The sequence below is a fragment of the Agelaius phoeniceus genome, chromosome 5 (assembly GCF_051311805.1).
Source record: "Agelaius phoeniceus isolate bAgePho1 chromosome 5, bAgePho1.hap1, whole genome shotgun sequence".
In the NCBI taxonomy this organism is placed as follows: Eukaryota; Metazoa; Chordata; class Aves; order Passeriformes; family Icteridae; genus Agelaius; species Agelaius phoeniceus.
This window is the reverse complement of record NC_135269.1, coordinates 59952321-59976457: the sequence shown is the minus strand read 5'-3', so window position 1 is coordinate 59976457 and position 24137 is coordinate 59952321. Positions and strand designations below refer to the sequence as shown.

At 40.8% G+C, this 24137-nt stretch overlaps 3 protein-coding genes and 1 long non-coding RNA gene across 11 annotated transcripts in view; 1 reads left to right on the top strand and 3 right to left on the bottom strand.

The window, feature by feature from the left end:
• Positions 1-382: 382 nt before the first annotated feature.
• On the top strand, positions 383-11847 carry RINT1 (RAD50 interactor 1). 3 transcript variants are annotated; one of them, XM_077179110.1, is made up of 14 exons: positions 383-667; positions 1716-1911; positions 2075-2316; positions 2483-2656; positions 2734-2883; positions 4005-4161; positions 5937-6047; positions 6230-6455; positions 7044-7181; positions 7940-8139; positions 9352-9566; positions 10231-10411; positions 10495-10613; positions 11190-11847. In XM_077179110.1, the coding sequence occupies exons 2-14, from the start codon at positions 1735-1737 to the stop codon at positions 11401-11403; spliced, it is 2304 nt and encodes a 767-aa protein (XP_077035225.1). In that variant the 5' UTR covers positions 383-667; positions 1716-1734; the 3' UTR covers positions 11404-11847. The 3 variants fall into 3 exon arrangements, with proteins under 3 accessions (XP_077035225.1, XP_054487254.2, XP_077035226.1); XM_054631279.2 differs by having other exon boundaries at positions 1701-1911; XM_077179111.1 differs by lacking the exons at positions 383-667; positions 1716-1911; positions 2075-2316; positions 2734-2883; positions 4005-4161 and having other exon boundaries at positions 2524-2656.
• A 220-nt stretch (positions 11848-12067) lies between these two features.
• EFCAB10 (EF-hand calcium binding domain 10) lies at positions 12068-13883 on the bottom strand. The gene is made up of 4 exons (XM_054631281.2): positions 13662-13883; positions 13384-13548; positions 13019-13103; positions 12068-12488 (listed from the first exon to the last, which is right to left on the bottom strand). Exons 1-4 carry the CDS (start codon positions 13759-13761, stop codon positions 12452-12454), a joined length of 387 nt encoding a protein of 128 aa, XP_054487256.2. The 5' UTR covers positions 13762-13883; the 3' UTR covers positions 12068-12451.
• A 33-nt stretch (positions 13884-13916) lies between these two features.
• On the bottom strand, positions 13917-19181 carry LOC143694168 (uncharacterized). Its single transcript, XR_013182495.1, has 3 exons — positions 18607-19181; positions 16949-17610; positions 13917-14582 (listed from the first exon to the last, which is right to left on the bottom strand). It is a non-coding gene; the product is annotated as an uncharacterized LOC143694168 (long non-coding RNA).
• A 1794-nt stretch (positions 19182-20975) lies between these two features.
• Positions 20976-24137, bottom strand: part of ATXN7L1 (ataxin 7 like 1) — a 110987-nt gene continuing 107825 nt past the window's right edge. For 5 of the 6 annotated variants that reach the window (XM_054631007.2, XM_054631010.2, XM_077179107.1 and 2 more), the window contains one exon: positions 20976-23625. In XM_054631007.2, the coding sequence (XP_054486982.2) occupies positions 23584-23625 (42 nt within the window). In that variant the 3' untranslated portion in view covers positions 20976-23583. Of the gene's footprint in view, positions 24078-24137 lie in introns of all 6 variants that reach the window. The other variant, XM_054631008.2, reaches the window with a different exon arrangement.

The following is a 24137-nucleotide window of genomic DNA, read 5'->3' as shown; positions in this document are numbered from 1 at the left end:
AGACCTGGCCTATTCAACCGAGTGCAAAGCCCGTGTTGCAGTCCTGTCGCCCGCCACGGCGGCTGCGAGCGGAGGGGCGGGGAGGCCGTGAGGGTGCAAGGCCGCGTCCCTGGGAGCTCGGGCCGGGCCAGCCCGAGACCGGCGGGCTGTGGCTCCACCGGGATGTGTCCCTGTGACCATGGGCCGGGCCAGCCCGAGGCCGGCGGGCTGTGGCTCCGGCCGGGATGTGTCCCTGTGACCACGGGCCGGGACAGCCCTGGAACCGGCGGGCCGCGGCTCTGGCCGGGCCGTGTCTCTGTGAGCCCCGCGCCGGCGGGCGGGGAGCGAGGCCCCGGGAGCCGCGCCGCGCCTGCGCCCCGCGCTCCGTCACCCGCGGCGCTGCTGACGCGGCGGGGGCGGTGCCGCGGCCGCCGGGAGCCGCCGGGAGCGCGCTGAGGGCTCCGGGCGGCGGCTCCCGCACCCTCCCGTTCCCGCGGGGCCGTCCTGCGAAGGGAAGCGGCGGCTCGTCGGCCGCGGTCGGGGAGGAAGGGCTCGCCGAGCTGCCGCCCGGCTGAGGGGCTGCCCGGCCGCCCTGCCCGGGCCGCGGTCGGTGGCGCTCCGCTCGCAGCCTCCCGGAGCCCGCAGAGCCTCCAGCCGGCCCTTGGAAGGGCCCGGCCCTCTGGCCCAGGTGGGTGCTGAGCCGCGGGGCTGAGCAGGCAGCTGGCGGGAGGGATGCGCCCACACACCTGTTCCTGTCTTGTGTAACCAGATCCTTTCCACTACGTATGCAAAGAGCACCGTTTGGTTAGTTTTTTTCCTGCTGTATAATGTTTACATTGCTGCAAACAGGAATTTTACTGCTGGGCTTTCTGTATTCGATTATTCCTCTGCAGCACCCTTGGTCACTCAGTTCGTTCTGCCTGCTGCTCTCTATTGCCTCTGCAACTCAGGCTCATCAGCTGCGCCCCTTTCTCACTGCTGTTGTCGTTTTAATAGGGATTTTAACTTAATTAAAGGTAGTAGCAGACGAAGTGCAAGTGTATCGGGTTTTATTTTCAAATAGTGTTTAGAAAGTAACACGAAGAAGTAGAGGATTGAACTAGCCAAACAGTTGTCATTGTTGCCTTTTTTGTTTCGCTGTGAACATCCTCTCACTGTCAGGTTTCTCTGGATGCTGCCAAATGTGTGGATCAGCAAGTGTCTTTTATGTTATGCTGTGTGGGGGGTTTTTTTGGTAAATATTTCAGTGATGTATTTACTTTCCAAATTATTTTAAGGCCCACATAGGTACTTTGCTAGTAATACAATTGTCATGAGTTGGTAACTCTGAAATTTCCTAAACTTGTGAAAAGGGAAAGTGGAACATTATCTTCCTTAGCATTTTACAATTTTTTTTTAGTTTTCATTACATTTTCTGTATTATATATGTAGGAACTACATCTTTCTTGAACTATTTTAAATAAAATTCATGCTTTTGGGGAAGGAAGAAATTAACAGATGTGTTTCTCTTCGGTAGTTAATATATGATAAATCACCAGTTGGATATGTCAGCAAGGTTTTGTCAGACCTGACTTAAGCCAGCAAATTGTCTCACTTAAGACAGTATAATTCATGAATGTGGTATTTCAGTCTCAGTTTAAATTGAACTGCCCATCTTTTCAGGGAGTTTTGTTGCTCAATAGATAATATTTGTTTGTTCTGTCTTTGTGTTGGCTAATTAGAAGTCATATACTCAGTATTGCGGAGGAAGAAGCCATGGCAAGCATTGCTGTTAGAAAGAAAGAAGTCACTAGAGATCTAGACCACTGTGATATCCCATACTATGTTTCTGAATTTGTGGAAAGAGAACTTGGAAATGACTATGATTCCCTGGGGAAGCTAGACAGCCTGATTGAAAAGCTATCCGAAAACAAAAAGCATTTAGAAGAACAGGTACGCATCTTTCTGTTTCATTTTTTTTCTTCTTCTGAACATACTGTATGATTGATTGAGATTCTAACTAAATTAAATGTATCAGTGGGCCTGATATACAGTGGCACTGCTCTACACAGTGCAGTGGTTTTATGTCTGCCTTAACACATCTCCGTCAATGCAGGTACTTACAGTTTCGTCAGAAGTCCCTAAAAGAATTCAGAATGCCTTAAAGAATGCAGAAGATTCCAAAAAGTCTCTGAGTCAGCTTCTGGAGGAGGAAACTGTTCTGTCAGAGTCCATCAATAGCCACTTGCTGAAAGCTGAGCCCTGGATGGAGGATCTGGATGTGCTGATAGGTCAGGTGGAGGAGATCGAGCGACACCTGGCCTACCTCCAGTGGATTTCTCGCATAGAAGAGCTCAGGTAGTTCTGAGTGCTGTATGTATGTTCTGAGGCTGGTGACCTGCTTTATCCCCTTATTAAAATATTTCAAATTCAAGAAAGTTTTGTCTTTACTTTTCAATATCTGAATGATTATTTTCTGTTATCGTTAATGAATATTTGGCCTTGTGTTTTTGGTGTTTTATAGTGATAGCATTCAGCAATATCTGATGACCAACAATGTTCCAGAGGCAGCCAGTACTCTAGCATTCATGGCAGAACTGGATATTAAACTTCAGGAGTCATCTTGTTCTCATCTTCTTGCTTTTGTGAGATCCACTGTTAAATTCTGGCATAAAATCCTTAAGGACAAATTGACAAGGTAAGAGAGATACTGTGACTCCCTCATCTTTGTGTTGTTCTGTCAGTTGGTGTCCAGGTGCTTATTTTGTGTTGTAGTGACTTTGAGGAGGTGCTGACACAGCTCCGCTGGCCCTTTGTGGGGCCACCTCAGTCCCAGGCGTTTGGCCTTGCTGCACCAGCCAGCGCTCCTGAGGTGTACAGCAACCTGGAGATGCTCTTCTGTCAGCTTCTGAAACTGCAAACCTCGTATCCTTTAAGTTCTTGCAGTGCATTTTAGCAAGAATAAAAACTGTTAGAGATGCACGTCCTGAAGAAGAATTATTTTAAATTTTATTCTCCCTAAAGACAGAAGATAATTTATGTTACTTTGTATTAACAATTGAATGTTGTGGGGATTGGGTTTGTTGTTTTTTTTTTGTTGTTGGTGGTGGTGGTAGTGGTTTGGGTTTTTTTGTTTTGTTTTGGTGTTTGTTTGTTTGGTTGGTTGGTTTTTTTTTTGGGGGGGGGGGGGTTGGCATTTAGAAAATGCCAAGTGCCAAAGTTGTCCTTTTTGTCAGTAGCAACATTTTAACTCCAAGTCATCAGATCCAATGCTCTCATGATAGCTCACAGTTTAGGTTGCATGAGGATTTGGCCTTACACTGTTTGGAATCATTACCCATGCATGTTAATGAAAAAATGGTGATGTGTGTTTTATTAGACACAGTTAATTCTTTTCCTTTTATAGCCTTATGTGAAATAACCTTTAATACTTTAATATGTCCCACCCCAGAAAGAAAAAAAGGGAAAACATACATGTCTTGGAAGGAGACTTTACAAAAAGGGGAGACTGCAGGAGGATTTCTGTTGTGCAGCAATCATAGTCTGCCTTTGAGGTTGCTCAGAGGGCACTGCTGCTCATTCTGTCCCTGATTAATTCACAAAAAATCAGTTAAAACTAAAGCTCAACTTAGCCTTTTTGTATGTGTGTGTGTGTGTGTGACTGTGGCTTGTGGCTGCCTTTTTTTTTTTTTAATCACATAGTGGAAAGATGCAAGGCCATTGTGCACAATCCTGAGTTGGTAACAATTTTGGTTTGGCAGGTTTGGCTCACTTAAATCCATTACATAAAAATGGGAAATCATGTGTTGCATTTATTAATCCCAGGAGTCTTTATCCTCCTTTAACAAATATGAATAAGTGTGTCTCTTGGACAGCCACTGTGTTTGTTTCTGAAAATGGTGCTTTGTTGGGTTCTTGCAAGTTTCCTAAATCAAACAGACTTAAGGGACATATATTGCAGTGTTCATTTTTATAAACCTGTTCTATTGAAATGATGGTGCTGGGGTAATTCAACACTTACATCCATCCTTGACTGTCAATCTTAGAGATGAGCTGTTAACCAAACCCAAACAATTGCCAGAAAAGTACTCTTTACCCCCTTCACCACCAGTCATCCTTCCAATACAGATCATGCTGAATCCTCTTCAGAAAAGATTCAAGTATCATTTCACTGGAAATAAACAAACCAATGTCCTTAACAAGGTATGGGAGAAAGTGGTTTGACATTCTTAAATTGCTTTGTAAGCAACCTCTAGATTGCTGTGTTTAAATTGTATAGATTTCACATTTTCCAAAATTAGGACTCTTCAAAACAGTGCAGTTCTTGTGCCTACCTAAGTGTGGACAGACATCAAAATAGCACTTGGACACCTTTCAGAGACACAGGCATTTTCTCTGGGTGAGGCAATATTTTTCACTTGCCCAGACCCTTCATAAGGCATCATTACAGTCTTAGACTGACTCCCATCTGTTCACAGGTTTTGATTAATTTCCTCTGTCTTGTTGCAAGTGGTTTTGCACTGCTCTGTATTTCTTGAGCTCAAAGGCTGTGACTTTGATTTTTGGCACTGTGTTTTGCTACCTTCATGTAACTGAAAATGTTGGATATGAAATGTGATTTGTCTAAAGATACTGTTAAATAATTATTTTTTTTTAATGGGTTGAATTTTTAAATTGACATAAAAGAAGAGATGCTGAGTTTATCAGTTGGAAACTGACTCACTTCTTGTGTGAATTGCCTTCAAAGACTGAGCATTTTTATCTGAGAATTACCATTGGAATAGGTTTCATTGCATTGATGCCACTGCAACATCTGGAGCAGAGTTTAGGAGCTGTTTTGTAACAGTCTGCTTATGATCACCATCTTGTGTAGATCTAAATACATTTGCAGTCTTGACAGATGCTACTACAGAGCTTTTTAAAATACTGTTGTGTATGTTAGTGGGAAAAACATGTTTTAGATATGAACAAAATTATTTTAAAAGCAAATGGAAAATTTCTGTTGAAGACATTGAATTTGCCAACAATAGGTGAACAACTATTTTAAAAATAAGAACCTATTAAAAAAATGTTACAGGGAATCTAGTGTCAGGTCAGAAAGATATTTCAACAGGGCATTGCTGAAATTTGGTTTGGGTTTTTTGTTTAGTAATTACTTGGGAAATGCAATAAAGAAAATATCAATGTAAAATATTTAAAAGACAGCAACCTGGACAAGATTAACAGTATTTCAGAGGAGAGGCTCAGAGTTCACAATGACCTTGCCCAGCTGGGGAAGGACTGTCAAAAAAACTCAACAACCCAAGCATGATAAAATTAATGAGACAAGTGAAAATGAATACAGAGGTGAGAAACAGACACACAGAATGTGAGTGCACCTCAGCAGAAGGTTCTTTAGCTGTTGGGAGTGTGAGGAAACAGGAGCTGCTTCCAGTTGCACTAACACTGAAAGAAGTGTTCATCAAAACCTGCAGCCCATACTTTTAGGTGTGGAAACTTGAAAAAGCTTAAAGGCATTAAAATGTGAAATGAGAGGGTGATAGATTCCCTGCTTCTAGGGCAAGGTGGGGCTGAGGTTAGGTACAACAACAATAAAGTAAGAGCAGAGCTTTTCTCAGGAGCACATCCTTTTTGTTGTACCAAGAAATAAGGGCCACACAGGAGAACAGGAAGAAGTATATGAAGCAGAAACAAGGCTCTCATGAGTGAGAAAGCAGTAGAGAAAGGAGAAATAATAATGTAACTTTTGCTTGAGAAACACAATATTTGTTACATTTAAGACAATGCAAATCCAGAAACATTTTTCTGATAATGCTTTTCTATAAATGAAAGTTAAGTAAAACAGAGTGAAAGACTTGTGTGACCCGAGTTCAGGTGGGGGAAGAGAGTAGTATTTTTAGAAATTTGTCCTAAAATACTAGTAGCTCTTGAGTAAATGTTTGGATGCATTTAATAATTTCTTTTCTTTTTTAAATAAGCCTGAGTGGTATTTAACACAAGTACTTATGTGGATTGGAAATCATTCAAAGTTCCTTGATGACAAAATCCAGCCGATACTGGACAAGGCAGGATCATCAGTGAATGCTGGGGTAAGTAATGAAATGGATTGTAAATGTGAATATAAATATCAAAGTCAGCTTCTGATAGATATTTGGCCTATTTCCACTGAAATGTGTGCGTGGTGAGACTTAGTCTAGTAGCAGTTTCTTGTGTACATGTTTGCACATGTCAGTACTTCCTGTCTCTGACATTCACTTCTTTCCTTCCAAAGATTGAATTCTCTCGTGCTCTAGTAATGCTGATTTTGGAGAAGTTGGCTGCTGATATTCCCTGCCTGTTGTATGATGATACACTCTTTTGTCACCTCGTGGATGAGGTGCTTCTATTTGAGAGAGAGTTATACAGCGTCCATGGTTATCTCAGCAGCCTTCCCAGCTGCATGCATATTCTGTCAGAAGAATCCTGCTTCCAGAGGTGGCTAACAGTGGAAAAAAAATGTAAGACTTCCAGTGCATTTTGTTGGCCTTTATATTTAACAGTCACAAAGTATGTGTCTACTTACACAGCTACCCTTCTTAAACGGGATAAGTCACTTGGACAGGGCTACTGCCAAAAACATATGTATTTTTATGCTCTGTAATTATTCTGAATAAAAATTGATTAGGTTTCAACAGTGCCTCTGTATTTTGTGGGACTCTTGTCCCTAAGCTGTATGCAATCAAGTAGGCTTATTTTTAGACAAATGTTATGTGTGTGCAGACAGAGATGGACTTTAAATTGAAATAAGGGCAAGGTATTAGTTTTTGAGAAATGAAGAAGAAATATATTGGAAAAGAGCAAGCCAACTATTAAAAAACAAAACCAACCCCCCAATCAATTCTGGCATTTAACTCTGCTAACAGTGTTGCAAACAGATACATTAAAGCTGGTTTTGTATGAAACGACTTGTCAGTAATTTTTTATAAACTGAAAATGCAAAATTTAACTTACCAGAGATAAGGCTTTTATGTTAGTATACTTTAGAGAAGCTTTTGTTAGACTTTTTTTTAATTAAAAACTTAACTTATAAGTTTTTTGCATTTCAGTTGCTCTTCAGAAAATGGACTCTATGCTTTCTTCGGAGGCTGCATGGATATCACAGTACAAAGATATCACTGATGTAGATGAAATGAAAGTTCCAGACTGTGCTGAAACTTTTATGACTCTCTTGTTAGTTATAACAGGTAATTATATCTATGGGCATTGCTCTTGTTTGTAATGAGCAGTAAAAAACCTTCAGCTAACAGAATTCTTTACTAAATAGTTTACTAAATATTCATTGTCAACAGCAGTCACCAAATAAACTTGCAAAGCTGTGATATTTGCAGTTTAATAAAAACTTCCTGTTCATTTTGTATTTTGGACACTAACTCATGCATGACTAATCTTGACCTAGTGACATGTTTGCAAAATAATAATTATAAATATACATTTGATATTTACCATATTCTCTCATAGTTGGCAGAATATACTTTGTTGCAATGGAGTAATAAATCCTAATAGTTCTTTTGAATCTGTATCAATTCAGAAGCTATTAAGTAACTTCTCTTTTTTTGCAACAGTACATAAGAGCGAATTTGTTATTTGTTTTCAGGAGACCATTGCATCTCCAATGGCTTTGTCTTTCTCGGTGTGAGGATGCTGTAGGGGCCATGCTGGAGGGTGTGGTGTTATCACACATTGCCTCAAGTGTTAGAGTGCAAACTGCTCGTGGAACCAGGAGGGGGAAGAAAGTCTGCATGTTTAGCTTTTGTATGGGCAGTGTCCCTGCAAACATTGAAATATTGGCTGTTTTAAATACTGACATCTAAATACTGACTTTTTGATGTTCTCACAGGCATGAGGTGGTGCATGTATGTACCTGATGCCTGTGATGTTTCTTTTTGAAAAGCTTTTATTTAATGTTGGAAAGCCTAAAACCATTTTATTAATGTCTTTCCAGACAGGTATAAGAATCTTCCAACAGCTTCCAGAAAACTCCAGTTCCTGGGCCTACAGAAGGAGTTAGTGGATGATTTCAGGATACGATTAACTCAGGTGATGAAGGAAGAGACAAGAGCTTCCTTGGGATTCCGATACTGCGCAATCCTTAATGCTGTTAACTACATAGCAACAGTGCTGGCAGACTGGGCTGACAATGTAGTAAGTAAAAGTAAATATTCTTCTTTAGGAAAAAAATACTTTAAAATGGACTTGGGATGTTTGTTTTGTAACAAACATTTTGTTTTCAGTGCTTTTTGGGTGTATTCAGGAGAATTAATTACTGAAAAAGTAGAATGAGATATAAATTTGGATTTAGTAAAAGATGTATAAATAAGGACAGGTTACTGTTTGAAGCCTAAGCTGCCAATTATAAACTTTCTAGGGAAATGCAGAGAGAGCCTGGGAAACGGAATAACCTGAAGAGACCAAAGAACCTAGTCTCTTTTACATGCTTTTTATTGTAAAAAAAGGTGAATTGATTTTGAAGATCTCTGAACCAGAGCAGCAGCCTTTGCCTGGTGCTTGAACTCTTCCCATGGCAGGAGAGCCTAGACAGATCCATGTGTGTATCTGTGTTGCAGCACAGTTCAGGTGTGGCCCAGAAAGGCCACTCACTGGTAACTGGGAATTAGTGACTGCTGTACAACAGCCTGGTGGCAGCACGGCCTAGTGAGGAATTGCAGCTTTTCTGCAGCTATTGCTGCTGAAGGTCAAAAAACCTTTTACACATGGAGTGTGCAGAATAAGGCATTGTGTGGGCTGTGGGCTGCCTCCAAATTCTTACTGTCTTCACAGGAAGCTGTGGCCCTAGCAGGGGATAATCTTGACTTGGTAGGATAGCAGCCTTCATGTTGTTTAACTGCATCTACTAGTGTCTTGATCTGCTTAAAAGCAAAACCAACAAGCTGTTGCCACAATGTCACATTGATCTCCATAAACTAAATTAATTTTCTTGCTGTTGTCAGCACAGTAAATTTATGATTCAAATGAATAATCATTGCTAAATAATTACAATTAAAGTTTATTTTTGCAGATCTTAAAGAGACCAAGGTAGGGTATTTTAAAAGCATGCTGCTGTCAATCTTAAAATATCTTTTCAGTATTTCTTTTGATCTCTTCGCTTTACCTATCTGCTGTTGTATCTGAAATGTGTATCAGTTCCATCACTAGGATTAAGCCACCATGTTTTGTTTTTCACTAAATCGGGACCACAGGGAAGGACAAGAAAGTGTTTTTAAAATCTTAAATTTTTAACTTTATAAATATGCCAGAGGAGAGTGTTTTCTACAACTGTGTGAACAAAGTACCAGTGAAAAGTTCAAAGAGAAAGATTATTTTCTGTGGTGTTCCTCTCTGGTTTTGTTTGCCTAGTTCTTCTTGCAGCTGCAGCAGGCTGAGCTAGAGGTCCGTGCAGAAAGTGACACCATGAGCCAGCTCCAGCTGGGACAGCTGGCATCCATGGAGAGCTCTGTCTTTGATGACATGATCAACCTCCTGGAGCGCCTCAAGCACGACATGCTGACACGACAAGTAGATCATGTCTTCAGAGAGGTCAAAGATGCTGCAAAGCTGTACAAAAAAGAGAGGTGATTCTGTTTATTTAATCTCTTTGCATATTACAGGATTATTTCCTGTTAAAAATATTGAGGTAAGTAAAGGCAAGAATAGATAATAGGCAGTATTTTTTTTTTTCTGGAGTAGGAAAGCTGCAGGGTAGTAAGTTCTGAAAAATACTCTTTGTTCTTACCTGGGGACAATTGTCATGCTATGTTTTCTAAAGCAGTTCCACAATTAGTTAGATGTATTAGTTTAAAATCCTAGGAAATATTCTGGATAGTACTAGTTTTCTATTTTGAGCAGGAATTATTTTCTTCATAGTGGTATTGAAGATTTTATGCAAAATGGCCTGTCATGACTGTTCTGTCTTAACAGACTCCTAGGGCTTCTTGAATATTTTCTTCTGAGTAGAATTTCTGAAGTACTTAATAAAAGGAATAGAGCTCAATGATTTTCAGATTAGATGGGGTTCCCTAGAATGACATGTTCAGAGATTTATAACTAAAGCATGAGTTTAATATGAAATGAAATTCAAACATAGCATTAGACTGATAACTTTTAGATTAGAAATGGGAAAGGATTCTCTGGAACATTGTAAATGGGTAAGATTTCTTTTTAAAGGGTAATTTGAACTTCAGTTGTTGTAACATGAATAATTTCACTCTAATGACTGCAGTGCAATGGTTTCTTTAGGTGGTTGTCTTTACCCTCCCAAGCAGAGCAAGCAGTGATGTCCTTGTCGAGCACGGCGTGCCCGATGCTGCAGACGCTGCGAGACCGTTTGCTGCAACTGGAGCAGCAGCTCTGCCACTCACTGTTCAAAATCTTCTGGCAAATGCTTGCAGAGAAAGTGGATCTGTACATCTATCAGGAGGTGGGTGTCAGTGTGACCTGTGCAGTGCCCTGTAGGTGTCAGTGACTGGTTCAAACAGCAGATGCACCTCTTTGTGTTTGCAGATCATTATGGCAAATCATTTCAATGAAGGAGGAGCAGCACAACTCCAGTTCGACATGAGTCGGAATTTGTTCCCCCTATTTTCGCATTACTGCAAGAGGCCAGAAAACTACTTCAAGCAGTAAGTTGGCAAACTTCTGATCTACTGGTATCAGAAGTGTGTGTCTAGAGATATACAAGTGTTCTACTTAAAACCAAGATTTTTTCAATTAGTTTTGATCCACAGTTTAAATGTGGATCATTTATGTGTGTGATGTTTTCAACTAGGAAAGTGATTCTGCAGCATGTACACTCACACAGCAACAGGCTATGGCATGTGTCTTAGAGTATTTTGTGCAGTCAGGATGTCTAGATAAAATCATGGAAGGAATATTAAGAGGCACAAACTTCTGAATCTGGGGCCAAAGAAACTAGTCAAAGATACAGTTACAACATAACAAACTATTGTTAGAAGGACTACTTTACTCAGGATTGCCTTGTGAGGCAGTCTAGTTGCTGTCAGGGATGAGAAGCTGCTACTTTATTTCTGGTTAGTCTATTTCACAGGCCCAGAGTGTCCTAAATAGTCCAGCATCAAAATCCTCAGCTGATTGAGGATGAAATCTGAATATTTCTAAACCAACATGGAGCATGGAAGGGTTTTTTGTGACACTTAAATTTGTGCTGCTTACATTAATCCATGTAACTTTTCCTCTAGCATAAAAGAAGCCTGCATTATCCTGAACCTGAATATTGGCTCTGCTTTGCTTCTGAAGGATGTCCTGCAGTCAGCTTCAGAAAATGAACCGTTAAAGCCCAGCCAGCCATCTGCAATAGCAGCACTAAATGAACTTGGAGTTTATAAACTGGCTCAAAGGGATGTTGAGATTCTTCTCAGTTTGAGAGCTAATTGGCCAAATACAGGAAAATAAAGACTTCTTCAGAAATGGTTAATAACTTGGTCTAGATTACTTATTCCAAGAGAAAACAAAGCAAATATCTTGTAATATACTTCTTTCTTTCATTTCTATATGCTGAGAGATTGTTTTAATTGAATCTTATGCCTTATTCTATACAGTTCAAAGAAAAAATTCAAAATGCTACTGCCTTGGTGTTGAACTGTGCAGATCTTATTTTCCATGGCCACCTTGCCATTGCATTTGGAAGCTAAAACTGTTCATCTCTAAGGAATAGTCTGCCTTGTCTGCATCATTCTAAGGAACAGAGTATTTTCAGTGTAAATGCAGTTTTGTACAACGTGGGCTAATGTTCCCTATGAACTGCTCAGTCTTGAGTTAAACACAGATGTTTTAGATCTCCAAATTCCAGATAATGGATGTTCTGTATTAAAATGTATATAATCAATGCAGAAGGAAGGAATGTGTCACTGTTTTCTTCATACAAATTAAGATAGTCTTTTACAGAAAAAACAATAGCCTAATTTTTAAAAAAAAGTTTCTTCTTATAAATTGAACATTGTGTGCTAAGTTTGAAAATACCACTTGGAAGTGCTACCTGCATGTGGTCATTTACATGTGGACATTTGTCATAACTTGTTGGAGTTGTTTTTTCGTTAAAAATACCTGAAAACCAAAATGCAGCACAAGCCCAAAAACCAACTTTATTTTATTCAGTGCTGATGAGCCAACAGGTAACAATCCTTTACTGTAAACTATGGCCTGAAGGAGGAGACTCCAAAATACTATTTCAGTTGCAAAAGAGATCTCTACTTTTTTTTTTAAACCATCTAATTATATTAAGAAGAGCAATTCTTATCTATACTCCCTCCAGTGCCTGCTGGACATGCACATGTTCTTGTCACTTGTCCTCTTCAGCTGATTGCTCCACTGAAGGGCAGGGAAGATGAGAAAAAGAGAAAAGAGAATATTGCTTAAAATCAACTCTTCACAGCTGACAAACCAGAAGAAAAATTAGGGGAAGATGCCTGTTTTTAATATATACAGCAGACCACTGCTGAAACTAATACACAGACCAGCTCTCCAGCATCTTTTTCTTCCTAAGACAGAAAAAGAAAATCTCTAGTTAGATAATGAGGATAATTAGTTCCTTATGTTTCAGCAATTGCAACAGTTACTAAAAAATTGCTCCTAGAACCATACCTTGACTGTGAGGAATTATCTGAACTCTGAACCTATTTCATCTCCAGCTGTGCTACCACCCCTGACAAAGATGACAACAGGGTCTCACTGTTCCACATTTCTAGATCAGTATTTTAACCCTGGGCTGCCTGATGACTTCACTCTGACCTGAGGGGTGGGTGCTGTGAGAGGATCCTGAAACTGAGGTAGTGGAGGGCATGGAGTTCAGTTCACCTTACAGCAAGGCAAGGTCAGGCACTAAGTGACCTCTTTTTTAATCTTGCAATGCAAAGTGACACAGTCGAGCTTAAACTAGCAATTAAACCATCTGTTAATTATGTAAGCTTTGTAAATAAAAAATAAATCTCAGTAAAGTATCTCCTATGCATATGCCCCCCCCAAAAAAAAACAAACCAAAAACCAATACCACAATTTCAATTAAACTTACATTCCTTCCTTGAATTCATGCAGTGTGATCTCCACATCATCTTTTAGCTCTAAATCCTCAGTGCTCAGTCCCAAAGTTTTAAGGGCTAAAGTTAACAAAAGAGAATTTCTTATGCGAGTTTTTAGAATGCCAAATTTAAATTTAAAGATGCCTAGATCTAATAGAAAGTAAATGTGTGAGGATAACAACATGTAACTTAAACTAGGAAACTTAACCACATGTAACTTTTTTCAACTTTCCAAGTTCCAGGTTGTGTGGGCAGCTGTGTGGATAATTTTGAAGTATACAGGTGAGTAACTTTGAAGTTATTTGAACAGTTCTGTGCAAGGGAACAGTTTGGTGTGGCCGGGTGCAGGCGGACGCACCTTCCCTGTACTGCGCGGCCCGGATGGAGCCCTGGCCCAGGACATCCAGCAGGCTGAACATGGCCTCCACGTTGGCCTCGTCCATGAGGAACGGGTACTCGCCCTCGGCTCGCCTGCCAGCCTTCACCCGCTCCAGCACCTGGATCAGGAACTCTCGTGGCCGCTCTGCAAGGAGGTCAGAGTGCCCGCGGGCACCGGGCCTCAGCCGGGGCGCGGAGGCCGCGCAGCCCCGCCGCCCCCGCTGTCCCCGCTGCCGGCGGGGCCGGGCCTGCGCGCACCGGGCCGGTGGAAGAGCAGCAGCGCTCCGAGGCGGTGCAGCAGCTCGGGCAGCCGGTGCCGCCGCAGGTACTCGCGGCTCTCCTCCTCGCCCGCCGCCATCCCGCGGTGCCGCGGCGGCGTGAGGGGAGCGGCGGCGGCGGCGGGAGCGGGCACGGGCGGGACGAGGGCGAGCAGAGGAGCCCGCGGGACGCTCCGCTTGTGCAGCGGGAAGGGAAGGAAGAACTGAGTGACTTTCCTGGAAGTCGTCACGGTAGCACCGGAACAGCCACGCCTCGCTCCCCGCTGGGTTCCGGCTCTGCCTTGGTTCGTGGGGAAAGCAAATGAGCCGCGGTCGATCCCTTGTAACACCTATGCGGGTGCTGAGGGCCCCTTAGTCCGGAGAAGACTCATGATACCCCCTCAATGCATGTAAATGTCTCAAAGGGCCGTGCCAAGAGGATGTGTCAGACTCTTCAGTGGTGTCAGCGACAGGACGGGTAGCACTGGCCATAAAACAAAACACAAGAAGTTCCACCTCAACATGAGGAAGAACTTCCTTACGCTGAGGGTGGCAGAGCCCTGGAACAGGCTGCCCAGGGCGGTGGCGGAGTCTCCCTCTCCGGAGACATTCCGAACCCGCCGGGCTGTGCTCCGGTGTCACCTGCGGCAGGTGACCCTGCCCTGGCAGCGGGGCTGGCCGGGTGACCTCCAGGGACTGCGATTCTGTGTCCTCGCCTCCAGCCACGTCTCCTTCCACCGGCGGTTCCACTTTCTTCACCTCCCACCGTTCCCAGGCACAGCCCTGGTTCATCCCCGCCCTGTGAGGGGCTGCCAGGATCTTCCCGGTGTTCTACACCCGTACGAGGGGCAAAACCAGTGGCCAGCAACTGAGAGTAAGAGAGTTTACATTTTAAAGCCATTATTGAGTCTTGCAACATAGCCTATACAAAAGAGAAGAGACATCAAAGAAGCTTTTGACTGTACTACCCACTGCTAGTAGGAGAACCATAATCAAGTAAACCATCCCACTAAAAAAAAAAAACAACTGAGGAAATCTACAAAGATATAGCTATCTACCATCAAATAAAATCAGACAATGATAAATGAGCATGTAGTAAAGCAGAATATTATTCCTGTGAAAAGTCTAGTGCTAAATATATTTAACTATTTGCCAAAACTAAAATAGCGCAAGACATTAATAGAATCACTTAATGTTTTCTTAGATAAAGTGGGAGAAAGGCAGCATCTGCAGAGATTGTACAACCTGCAGAGATTGTACAACCATGTGCTGTCTGTATTCTCTGTTATTTTAAACTGACTATGCTCCCTGCTTTTAGTCTCAATTAAGGTTAGAGGAACTGTAGGTTTCTAACAGTTGCCAGGCAGTGATGGAAACCTCCTTCTCCTGAGTAAAACATTCCATAGTTACTCAATCCATTCCTGCATTTGTCTTTCTATGCCTTTCTGCAGAGTTTGCAAAGCATTAGCAAAATTTTTTTCCTAAAAAAGAGCCATAGGACAAAGTGCAGATTGAAATGTGGAGAAGTACAAGCAGGAGAAGGGCTGGTCAGGAGAGGAGAAATAAAGATGTGGAAAATACATTCTTGAAGATGAGAACCTAAGGATAGGAAGACTGACAGGAAAAGAAGGAGCAAGTGAAATACTGCTAGGTAGGTAGGTTAGTGTTTGGGTCAAGGAAACCAGCATCTGGCAAAGGATGTTTCTCCTTTAGTAATCAACAAAGATAAACAGTAGGAAATACATGTTAAGGCTAAAATTTTAAGAATAAGCACAGGAATTATGGATTTAATTGTATCTCACTGAGGAATGGTTAAAAAAAATAAAAATCACTAAATAGAGCAAATCCCAATTTGATTTACAAGTAGAAATGTATTTTTTAAAATTCTATTTCACTATTAGGGAAGCACAATTTATTTACTTGAAAAAATATTCTGATGATGAATCATGTATTTATTATTTACATAATAAGTTATTATCCTCAGTTCATATAATGATAGTACCAGCTACATATATGGATCCTAAAAGTATGATATTTCAGGATAATTTGCAAGGAGCTCCCATGAGCTATTGTAAGGGAAACTGAACTTCTGGTAGCTGAGAAAAACAGGATTTGACAAACACCTGAAAGTATTCTGGTTCCATTATAGAGATGCTGCTAAATAAGTTTTAATAAAGAACCAAAGGACCAAACTATTTTCATCTCTTTAAAGCATCCTGGTCGTATAAATTAGATTTCTTTAAAAGGCTTAATACCTGTTGTGATAGAAGCTGAGCCTTCTACAGAATATCACCAGTACTTTAAGCCTTTTGTCTAATTTAATAGGGCTAAATAGACTACAATGAACCTTTAAGAGTTGTAATGAAGAAAAACAGGGGCTGCAGGTCAGATATGCAGCTGGTTCCAGAACAACCATTTGTCCTGCAGGGGGAAACAGGCAGATGGACATGCTCTTTCAAATGGGAGTGCCAGAGGACTGAAGTCTTGGGGTATGGGAAAAGACAGGAGCAATACAGGCTGGGAAGGATCCCTAGATGTGCCACAGGCTTCCTGTGCACACAGCTGCTGAGAGCAGCTCCTTGAAGGCTTTGCTTCCCTCTGCTGCTCCCTGGCAGGAGCTTTGGGATGCACTCAGCTATTGAGCAAAGGGTGAGCTGTAGGGATTGCTGCTGCCATTGCTGTGGCTGCTTTGGCAGAGCTCCACTGCAGCTTCCCTCTGGGTGCCCCCAAGGACTTCCAAAATACAGGTGAGTTCCTCATCAGGGGATTTTATATTGTACATTTACAGAGGAAAGAGCTCAACTACAGAAATATTGAGCTTCTGAGTATTGATTATCGCAGCAGCCAGAACCACATTTTTGTTATTTTTACTGTACAGAACAGCAGAATTATTAGGTTGAAATTGTCCTCTGGAGATCATGTGGTAAACTCCCTTTCCTCTTCAAACAGGGCTAATTTCAAAGACCGGCTCAGGTTGTTCACAGCCTGTCAAGTTTCTACTGTCTCCAGAATGGAGACTCCCCAGCATCATTTGCTCTGTGTTCCAGTGCTCAGCTGCACAGGAATGGTACCAGCCTGTATCCTTGAACCAAGCCCAGCTTTTCCCACAGAGATGCAGGATAAGCAGTCCTTCACTCAGATGTCCTGGGGATAGCACCTCACTGCCCAAACTATGCCCAAAGCTCCAAGCACAGACCTCTCCAGTTGAAAACTGAAGCAAAAGTAGCCATGAGTGTACCTCTGTCACCTCCCTGTCCTCACATGTACTGGGGCCCACATTTTACTTACTTTTCCTTCCATGTTAATGTACTGGAAGTGTCCTTCACATCCCTCTTTAATTCCAACTGCAGCTGAGCTATGGCTTTCCTGTTCCTATTTCAGCATGCCTGGGCAGTGTTTACTCCTCTAGGGTAGTCCACCCCTGCTTCCACAGTCTGTGTCCTTGCCTTCTGCCTCTGACTTTGTCAGGAGCTCTCCATTCAGCCATGCTGGCCTTCTCCCATGTCTGCCCAGCTTCCTGCAGATCAGGATGGACTCTTCCTGTGCTGCAGCTAGCTCTCCTGGGCCCTTTAGGTCAGTCTCCTGCAGGATTCTGCCAACAAAATGCCTGCAGGAAACAAAGTCTGCTCTCCTAAATTCCAGGACTGCAGTTCAACTGTTTATCTTCCTCACTTCCCTCAGAATTGTAAGCTTTGCTACATTGCAGTCACTGCTGCCAAGGCTGCCAGCAGTGTCAGTGCTCCCAGCAGCCCTTCCTTATGTGTGAGCAGCATGTCTAGCATAGCCCCACTCAGCTTGTTGAGCCCTTCTGTCAAAAAACTGTCCTTGATGTACTGCAGAAGTAGCTGGATCACCACTTGTGCCATCCCAGTCCTCTCCACAAGAACAAGAGCCCACAGTCATCAGTCTAAGCTGTGAATGTTGGCTTTTTTTTCCTTTCTCCCAGTCAGCTGCAAAATAAAGGTGAAACCTGCCATCAGAAATCATGTACTGGGGAAAATAAATCAGGAATTACAAAAATACTTCTTGTTTCTGAGTGAAGGAGAAGAATAAGTCACAACATGCCTAGATTGATATCAGAGGACTTTACTGTAACAGAACTGTCCACTTCTCAGTGGGCTGAAAAGCCACAAAACTGATTTCCTGGAACTATGGTTGGACTCCTGCTGAAGGCAGAGGGGAAAAAAGAAGTTACTTGAGCAGGAGCCTGCTTTCTTTGAGATACACAGTATATTTTCCTGTGTAAGTATGGCTCTGAGCCCATGGCTCTTCAAAGCACAGAAACTTTTATTCCAGCAGGATCTGTAGAATGAGCTCACACTACACAGGGTGGGAGAGATCAAGGTCCATCTCCATCGCCTCAGTGTCTCTGACACCCCATAGTTCAAATTGACATTTTGAGCAACAAAAAGCTGGGCATGCAGTTAGGAAGCAGAAGTATGGATTGTGCATCTCCAAAGGTTTGTGTTTCTGAAGAGTAACCCCTGTCTTTTGCTGTACTTGATTGCAAATCCACACATCTGCTCTAACTGTAGTCACGTCAGTCAGTCCTTTGTAAAAGCAGAGTTACCAGGAAGAGCACTTCTTGGTGTTACAAACACAAATCCTAAAGAAAAGTAACATGGAAGGAGTAGCTCAAGGCAAGATTTTAAAAACAACAAAACCCCCAAATGCCCAAGAAACCACACCACAAAACCCCCCAGCTGATTATGGATCAAAATAAGAGAAAACTAAAGAAACAGGAAGGCAAATAATTGCAATTTAAGACTGGAGTTGACCAGAGGGGAAGGCTGTTGAGAACACCTTAGAACTTAGAACTGAGGCAAGATATATATAGATACTCATATACAAAGATATATATATATATATATTTTGAAGCTGTGGTGGAAAAGGCAAAGAGGTTGAGCCTGTGTAGTCATTTCCCAGTAGTGACCAATCTCACTCACCTGTGCCACAGTGCTCCAAATCAGCACTAAGGAAGTTTCCCACTGGGAAGGGATGATGGTTTCTCTTCCACAGTGATGTCTCCTCCATCACAGTTTCATCTGCTGCCTCAGTGGGGCCAGGCTGGAAACGAGCTGACACAGACAGGGCTCCCAGGGCTGCACTCCTGTTCATCTGGCCATTCTTTGTACTTACACCAAAAGGCCTTCACACCTGTGGGTTCTGCACTTTGAACACCATAAACAGCTTTTCTGAAAAACTATCCTTGTGGTGTCACATCAACCATGTTAGCAACTGCTCCAAGTAAATCAAAGCCAGACTGAATGTCAGAGTTCAATATGGCACATTTGGGAAATGGGCAAAGGGCACAGCTGAAGGTAGTGCCCCATCTCAAATCCCTACTGGTGTCCTTACCCTTGAGTCAAGTTCTCCTGGAACCTGATTATTGTTGCTGGCAAACTTCTAAAGCTTCTCTTCTCCTTTCTGTAGGGACAACAGATCACAGACTAGAGCTAAATATTTTTGGGTCAGCCATAAACAACAATACCCACACAGAAAAGAATCCAGCTTGTGTCATTTGTAGTGCTTTAGAAAATGAGAACAAGAGCTCAGCACCGCCTGCCATGGATCCTCCAGGCAAAGGGCAGACTGGCACCTGCTGCTCAATGATCAGCTTTAGCTTTCTTCTACTTAGAAAATTAAAAAGAATGTCTTTTAAAAGAGATCTGCATTTGCTTTGAACAGTTGCTTTCAGGAAGTATTCAAAGAGCAAAACAGCACAGAAAGATTTGAATGAAATAAACATTCTTGTGTTCTGAAGTCTGAATGTGTTGTATGACTCTCCTCCAAATATTTCTGGAATCAGTATTTGGCATTTTTTCCAATTGTGAATCCTGACAGATTTGGAAGAATAAAACAGATCCTGGTTGGAATGACTTCCTTCTAAAATAAATAGTTCCATGGTAAAAACAGAAGCATAAAAATGAGAGTGCAATGAATAAAGAAGTTACAGTGTGATTTGCTTCTCTCTAAAATGGGGGGTATTCAGAGCATGTTAGAGAACACTAACAGGAGAGGAGTGCTACAAGCAGAACACTTGTGCATAACCAAAAAAAGGAGGGGAAACCCAGCTCCAAATATGAGAACAGCTTATAGATAATTCAACACACCCAAAAGAGCTAAAAAACTAGTGATTCATTTTTGGGAAGTGAGTGGTCTTCAGCCTTTGCTGGCCATAGGCAGTGATGGCAAGCAGTTAATATATCAGCCATATTCTGTTTTCTTGGCTGTAGTTTTAATTTCTAATGGCTGCTAGAAATAGCAAAGCATCTTATAAACACAGAGTTATCTTTAGCCATACATGGAGACCACTTTTATCAGATGAAACTTCAGCATCTACTACACTATTTAATGATACTATTTTTTTTCTGTACTGAAAAAGATAAACTAAAGATTAAAAAAAAAAAAGCTTTCAAAATACAAGTATCTCAGTATCTCAGATCAAGGCATTAACTGGACAGTAAAGAGGAAATTCAGGATTAGCTTTTGTGACAGGAATCAGAAAGTGCAAGACATTATAAAAAAAGCTGTTTACCTAGAAGGTAAAATTTCCCTCTTTCAATTCCCTTTTCCTGCAAGGCAGCCAGCTTCCTATCTCCTCTGCAGTTCTGAGTGTGTGCACACAAAATGCAGTTTGCAATCCCAATTGCTTGCTTTTAAAAAAGATACTGTAATTGTGAGCATCTTCCCTCCAGTATCTCCAAGACAGTTTCCAGCTACTTCATGAAAGGAGCATGAAAATGTCCATCTTCCCCAGATATGCAGAAGAGGGTGGCTGCAAGAGAAAAAACTGCAATCCTCTCTGCAGAGCTGTCGAGCCAATGAACAATTTAAGTCTCATTTGATCTGTAATTGGAACAGGCTTTGCACAGAACAAGAATCTTAACGCCTAGATAAGAGCTGTGGGTTTAGTATTAATGATGATAAAAAGACTGGTTATAAATTTGTACTGCCCATTGAAGTGAGAATTCCTAAATCTAGCAGCTGTAACAAAGTTAATTCTTACACTGATAAGGAATGAGAAAATGCATTCAGCTAAGCAAAGGAATTTAAAAATGGTTTATCAGTGCAAAAAACCTCAGTAGCTGATCGCTGCACGTGTCTTGACATGTAAATACAGAAATATTTTAGACATGAATGCCAAAAATAATCCCAGGGCAATTCAGCCCTGTACAGAAAGCTGGGCAGATCTTTTGAACTACCGTGGAATTCTCAGTGCAGGGCATCTGCAAAGTGTATTTCAGCCTCTGGGAAAAGAAAGCAACACACACCATTTTTGCTTTGCAAAGGAAATAATGACAAACCCCATCTGTTTCTTACAAACATATAAATTATTTTATTTACAAAGCCATGTTACAAAAAAAAATAATAATAAAGCAAAAAACAAAAAATACAATCGCTCACTAGAGAATATCTCCAGGCCCGGTGTTGAACCATGGCAGTATCAATCAGATACATGTTTGTTCTGGTTTTCCTTTTTTAAACTGTAAGCCATAGAATTTACTATTTACACCTACTTTAGACATTTATTCTGCTTACAATTATCACAAGCATGGAATGAATTCTATTTGATACTGCTAATACATAAAGGTGCAGGACAAAGAATGAAAATACTTAGTGTTACAAAATATGGATTGTAGAAAAGAAATTGGCTGTACAAGTATGGCATTTTTTTTTCTTAGAATGATTGGACATGCTTTCTTCAAAAGTCTTCTGGAAAAGGTTCTAAAATCTGTAGTAGGAAAGCACAATATAGCAGGTGCAAATTCATTTCTGTGCAACAACAGTTATTTAATATATCCCATGACTGACCAGCTATGCAAAACCCACAGAGTTTTGTTAAAGTGCCATGGGTCAACAGCATAACAAAATATAAGGTGTAAATAGAAAAATTTCTTTTTTTCTTCTTTTTTTTTAAAACAATAGTTCACTGAGAATCAGCAATAATAGAATATGCTGTATAAACTATTCTCTACAAAGGTCGATCAGCACTATTTACAATTGTTACATCGATACAAAAGAAGGCATACAAGTTATCCAAGTCGCTTTTTATGGCTGACGGGCCTATGCATTGCGTATGTGGAACAACCAAAGCTTCTGAGCCTCTATTGCTGGAAACAAATCACAAGGTTTTCAGGCAAATGGGGAAGAAAAAGAACTACAAGTGAATGCTACACTAAGAATGCATTATAGGCTGGTCCAGTTTGTATCCACTTTTTTTTCCAAAAGTTTACTTCCATTTCATTTTGCAGGCTAAAATTTCTGATACATTTAATGAAATAATGATTCTTTGATGATGAAAGAACACCACGGGATTTTACTTCGTGCTTAACTTTCCTGAAATGCTGTCAGGTGTAAGCCAGTTGAAAATAAAATTTAAGCAGCATTCAAAGGACAGGCTCCATAATTCAGCTTTCCAATTAAAAGATGCATGGAAACAGCTAAAGCTTCCTAAAACTACAAAATTGCTCCTTCAGTCACTGATTAGCATTATTTCTCAGAAGCAACCACTGAATCTCACAACCACTGTTTTCCCTCAACAAATAGAAATAGCAGTTCATTGATTACAGAGGATGACTTTGTTACTGAGATTTTTAAAATCCTGCAGTTTTATAACTCAAAATAAATTAAAAAAAAATCAACATAGTACTGCTCCTAAAACTGAACAAGACAAAAATTGTGCAAAAATAACAAAGATATGTACACATTTTTCAGTCTGAAGAAATGTACAATAAAAACATAATTCAAAGAACATTTTAAAAATATAAACATTGCTTAAACTTTCCTAAGTTTCATACTGTTTCTGAAACTATACCGGTCAGTTAGCTCTGAAGTATAGCAAAACATAAATTATTACAAAATTAACACTATAAAAATTTATTTTAAGAATATTTCTAAACTTTTTTTCAAAGGGTCTAGCCTTGTTTATAATTGCTTAAACATTTTTAGTCTTAAAATTTGCCTTAACCCTTCTTTTTTTAAAAAAGAAAGTAGTAATAATCTCCCTATTTGCAGTCTCTCGCCTTTCCCCAAGATGTAAATAAACCAGCATATAAGTGCACTTTTAACACTGTAGAAATAAAAATTAACTCCTCTGTACTATTGTTCCAGTACCTAGTATTGGCTTCCTGATTATAAAATCTATATTTTATTAAAAAATTATTCAGTAATCCTATAAGAAACACTGTCAGTGCAATTCTATTAATGCAAGCCAATCTGCTCAACTCCTGTCCTCGCAAACCCAAACTGCTCACTGAAGTTATCAAGTGCTGTGTTCTTAAGGGTCTGGAAATCCCCCAGGATATGGGGATTTTACACATTGGGCCCTGATAACAGTAATTACAGTTTGGTGCAAAATTCTGCTATGCATTGATTGAAGTATAGATTCCTTAAGAGCCTGATTCTGGAAGAGGCTGAACACTCAGAGTTCCCACTGAAATTATTAAATGCTGTAGGTACAGAGCACCAATCAGGATTAGTCCCTAAAGTTGCAGTGCCCCAGCTGTTTGCAAATTACTAAGAAATGCACTCAATTTTTATCCATAGGACAAGCTTAAATACAGAATTACTGTAATTTTTATTTAATGAAAAAAATTTGGAGATCCTTTAAATAAATTCAAATCATGGTCTGGATTTTTTTTTTTGGAATGTCCATTGTGTTCTGGTTAGGAAACAAAGGGAGCATTGCAACGCTAACAGCTTTAAAAGGCATGAAACATAACCAAGCAGAACGCACAGATCAGTGGCAAATACAAGTGGAAAAACTAAACAAATCACTATTACAGTTTTCTGTAAATTTAATTCTCATTAAAACCACAAATTCATAAAAGATTAAATCCATCTGCAGGACATAGAAAAGAAAAACCCTGTGGAGTAGGGCTGCTGAGAGCTAGAGATTATAGGCTGGTTCCTTTTCCTTGTTATGGAAGAGTCCTTATTCTACCAGTCCGGTTTGATGTCTTCTAAAAGAGAAACCAGAGCCAGGTTCAAAATCACACAATGTCTTTTGGTATAAAACACTTCAATAATGTCTGTGGCTGACAGTACTCAAAGCAGGAATTTATTTCAAGTCCCTGAACTAAATTTCCTCCCTGTTTACTGATTACATTAGACCTTTAAGAAAAGGAACTGCTTTGAATAAACGGCATATTTCCTTTTGGGACGGTCTGATCTTAGTAAGCTTTGGTGAATTTCATGTTCATTAACTTGGTTATCATTACAAATAAAGAGCAGCAATTAGACGACAACTCTGAAGAATCTTTTCCTCTACACAGCATGTTTTCATGCACAAGGAATCCTCACACAGCATACACGTTGTCACCTTCCCTTAATAAAATGATCTAGTTATTCAGTATTTAAAAACCACCGCATACTGAGGTCTTGAAGTGTTAACACTTTCAGGCACCTAAAAGCACTATGAAGACAAAAAGACTTGATTAGTTAAAAACCTAGAACAAGAATAAAATCTGGAGAA

Bases quoted from the DNA above. Each gene is read 5' to 3' on its own strand.
- RINT1 (XM_077179110.1), top strand. From the start codon at position 1,735: ATGGCAAGCATTGCTGTTAGAAAGAAAGAAGTCACTAGAGATCTAGAC. The intron at 6,048-6,229 runs GTAAGTAATGAA...TTCCTTCCAAAG, and splicing joins GATCATCAGTGAATGCTGGG to ATTGAATTCTCTCGTGCTCT. The intron at 9,567-10,230 runs GTGATTCTGTTT...TGGTTTCTTTAG, and splicing joins AAGCTGTACAAAAAAGAGAG to GTGGTTGTCTTTACCCTCCC.
- EFCAB10 (XM_054631281.2), bottom strand. From the start codon at position 13,761: ATGGCGGCGGGCGAGGAGGAGAGCCGCGAGTACCTGCGGCGGCACCGG. The intron at 13,549-13,661 runs GTGCGCGCAGGC...ACCTCCTTGCAG, and splicing joins GCTGCTCTTCCACCGGCCCG to AGCGGCCACGAGAGTTCCTG. The intron at 12,489-13,018 runs GTAAGTTTAATT...TTTCTGTCTTAG, and splicing joins CATGAATTCAAGGAAGGAAT to GAAGAAAAAGATGCTGGAGA.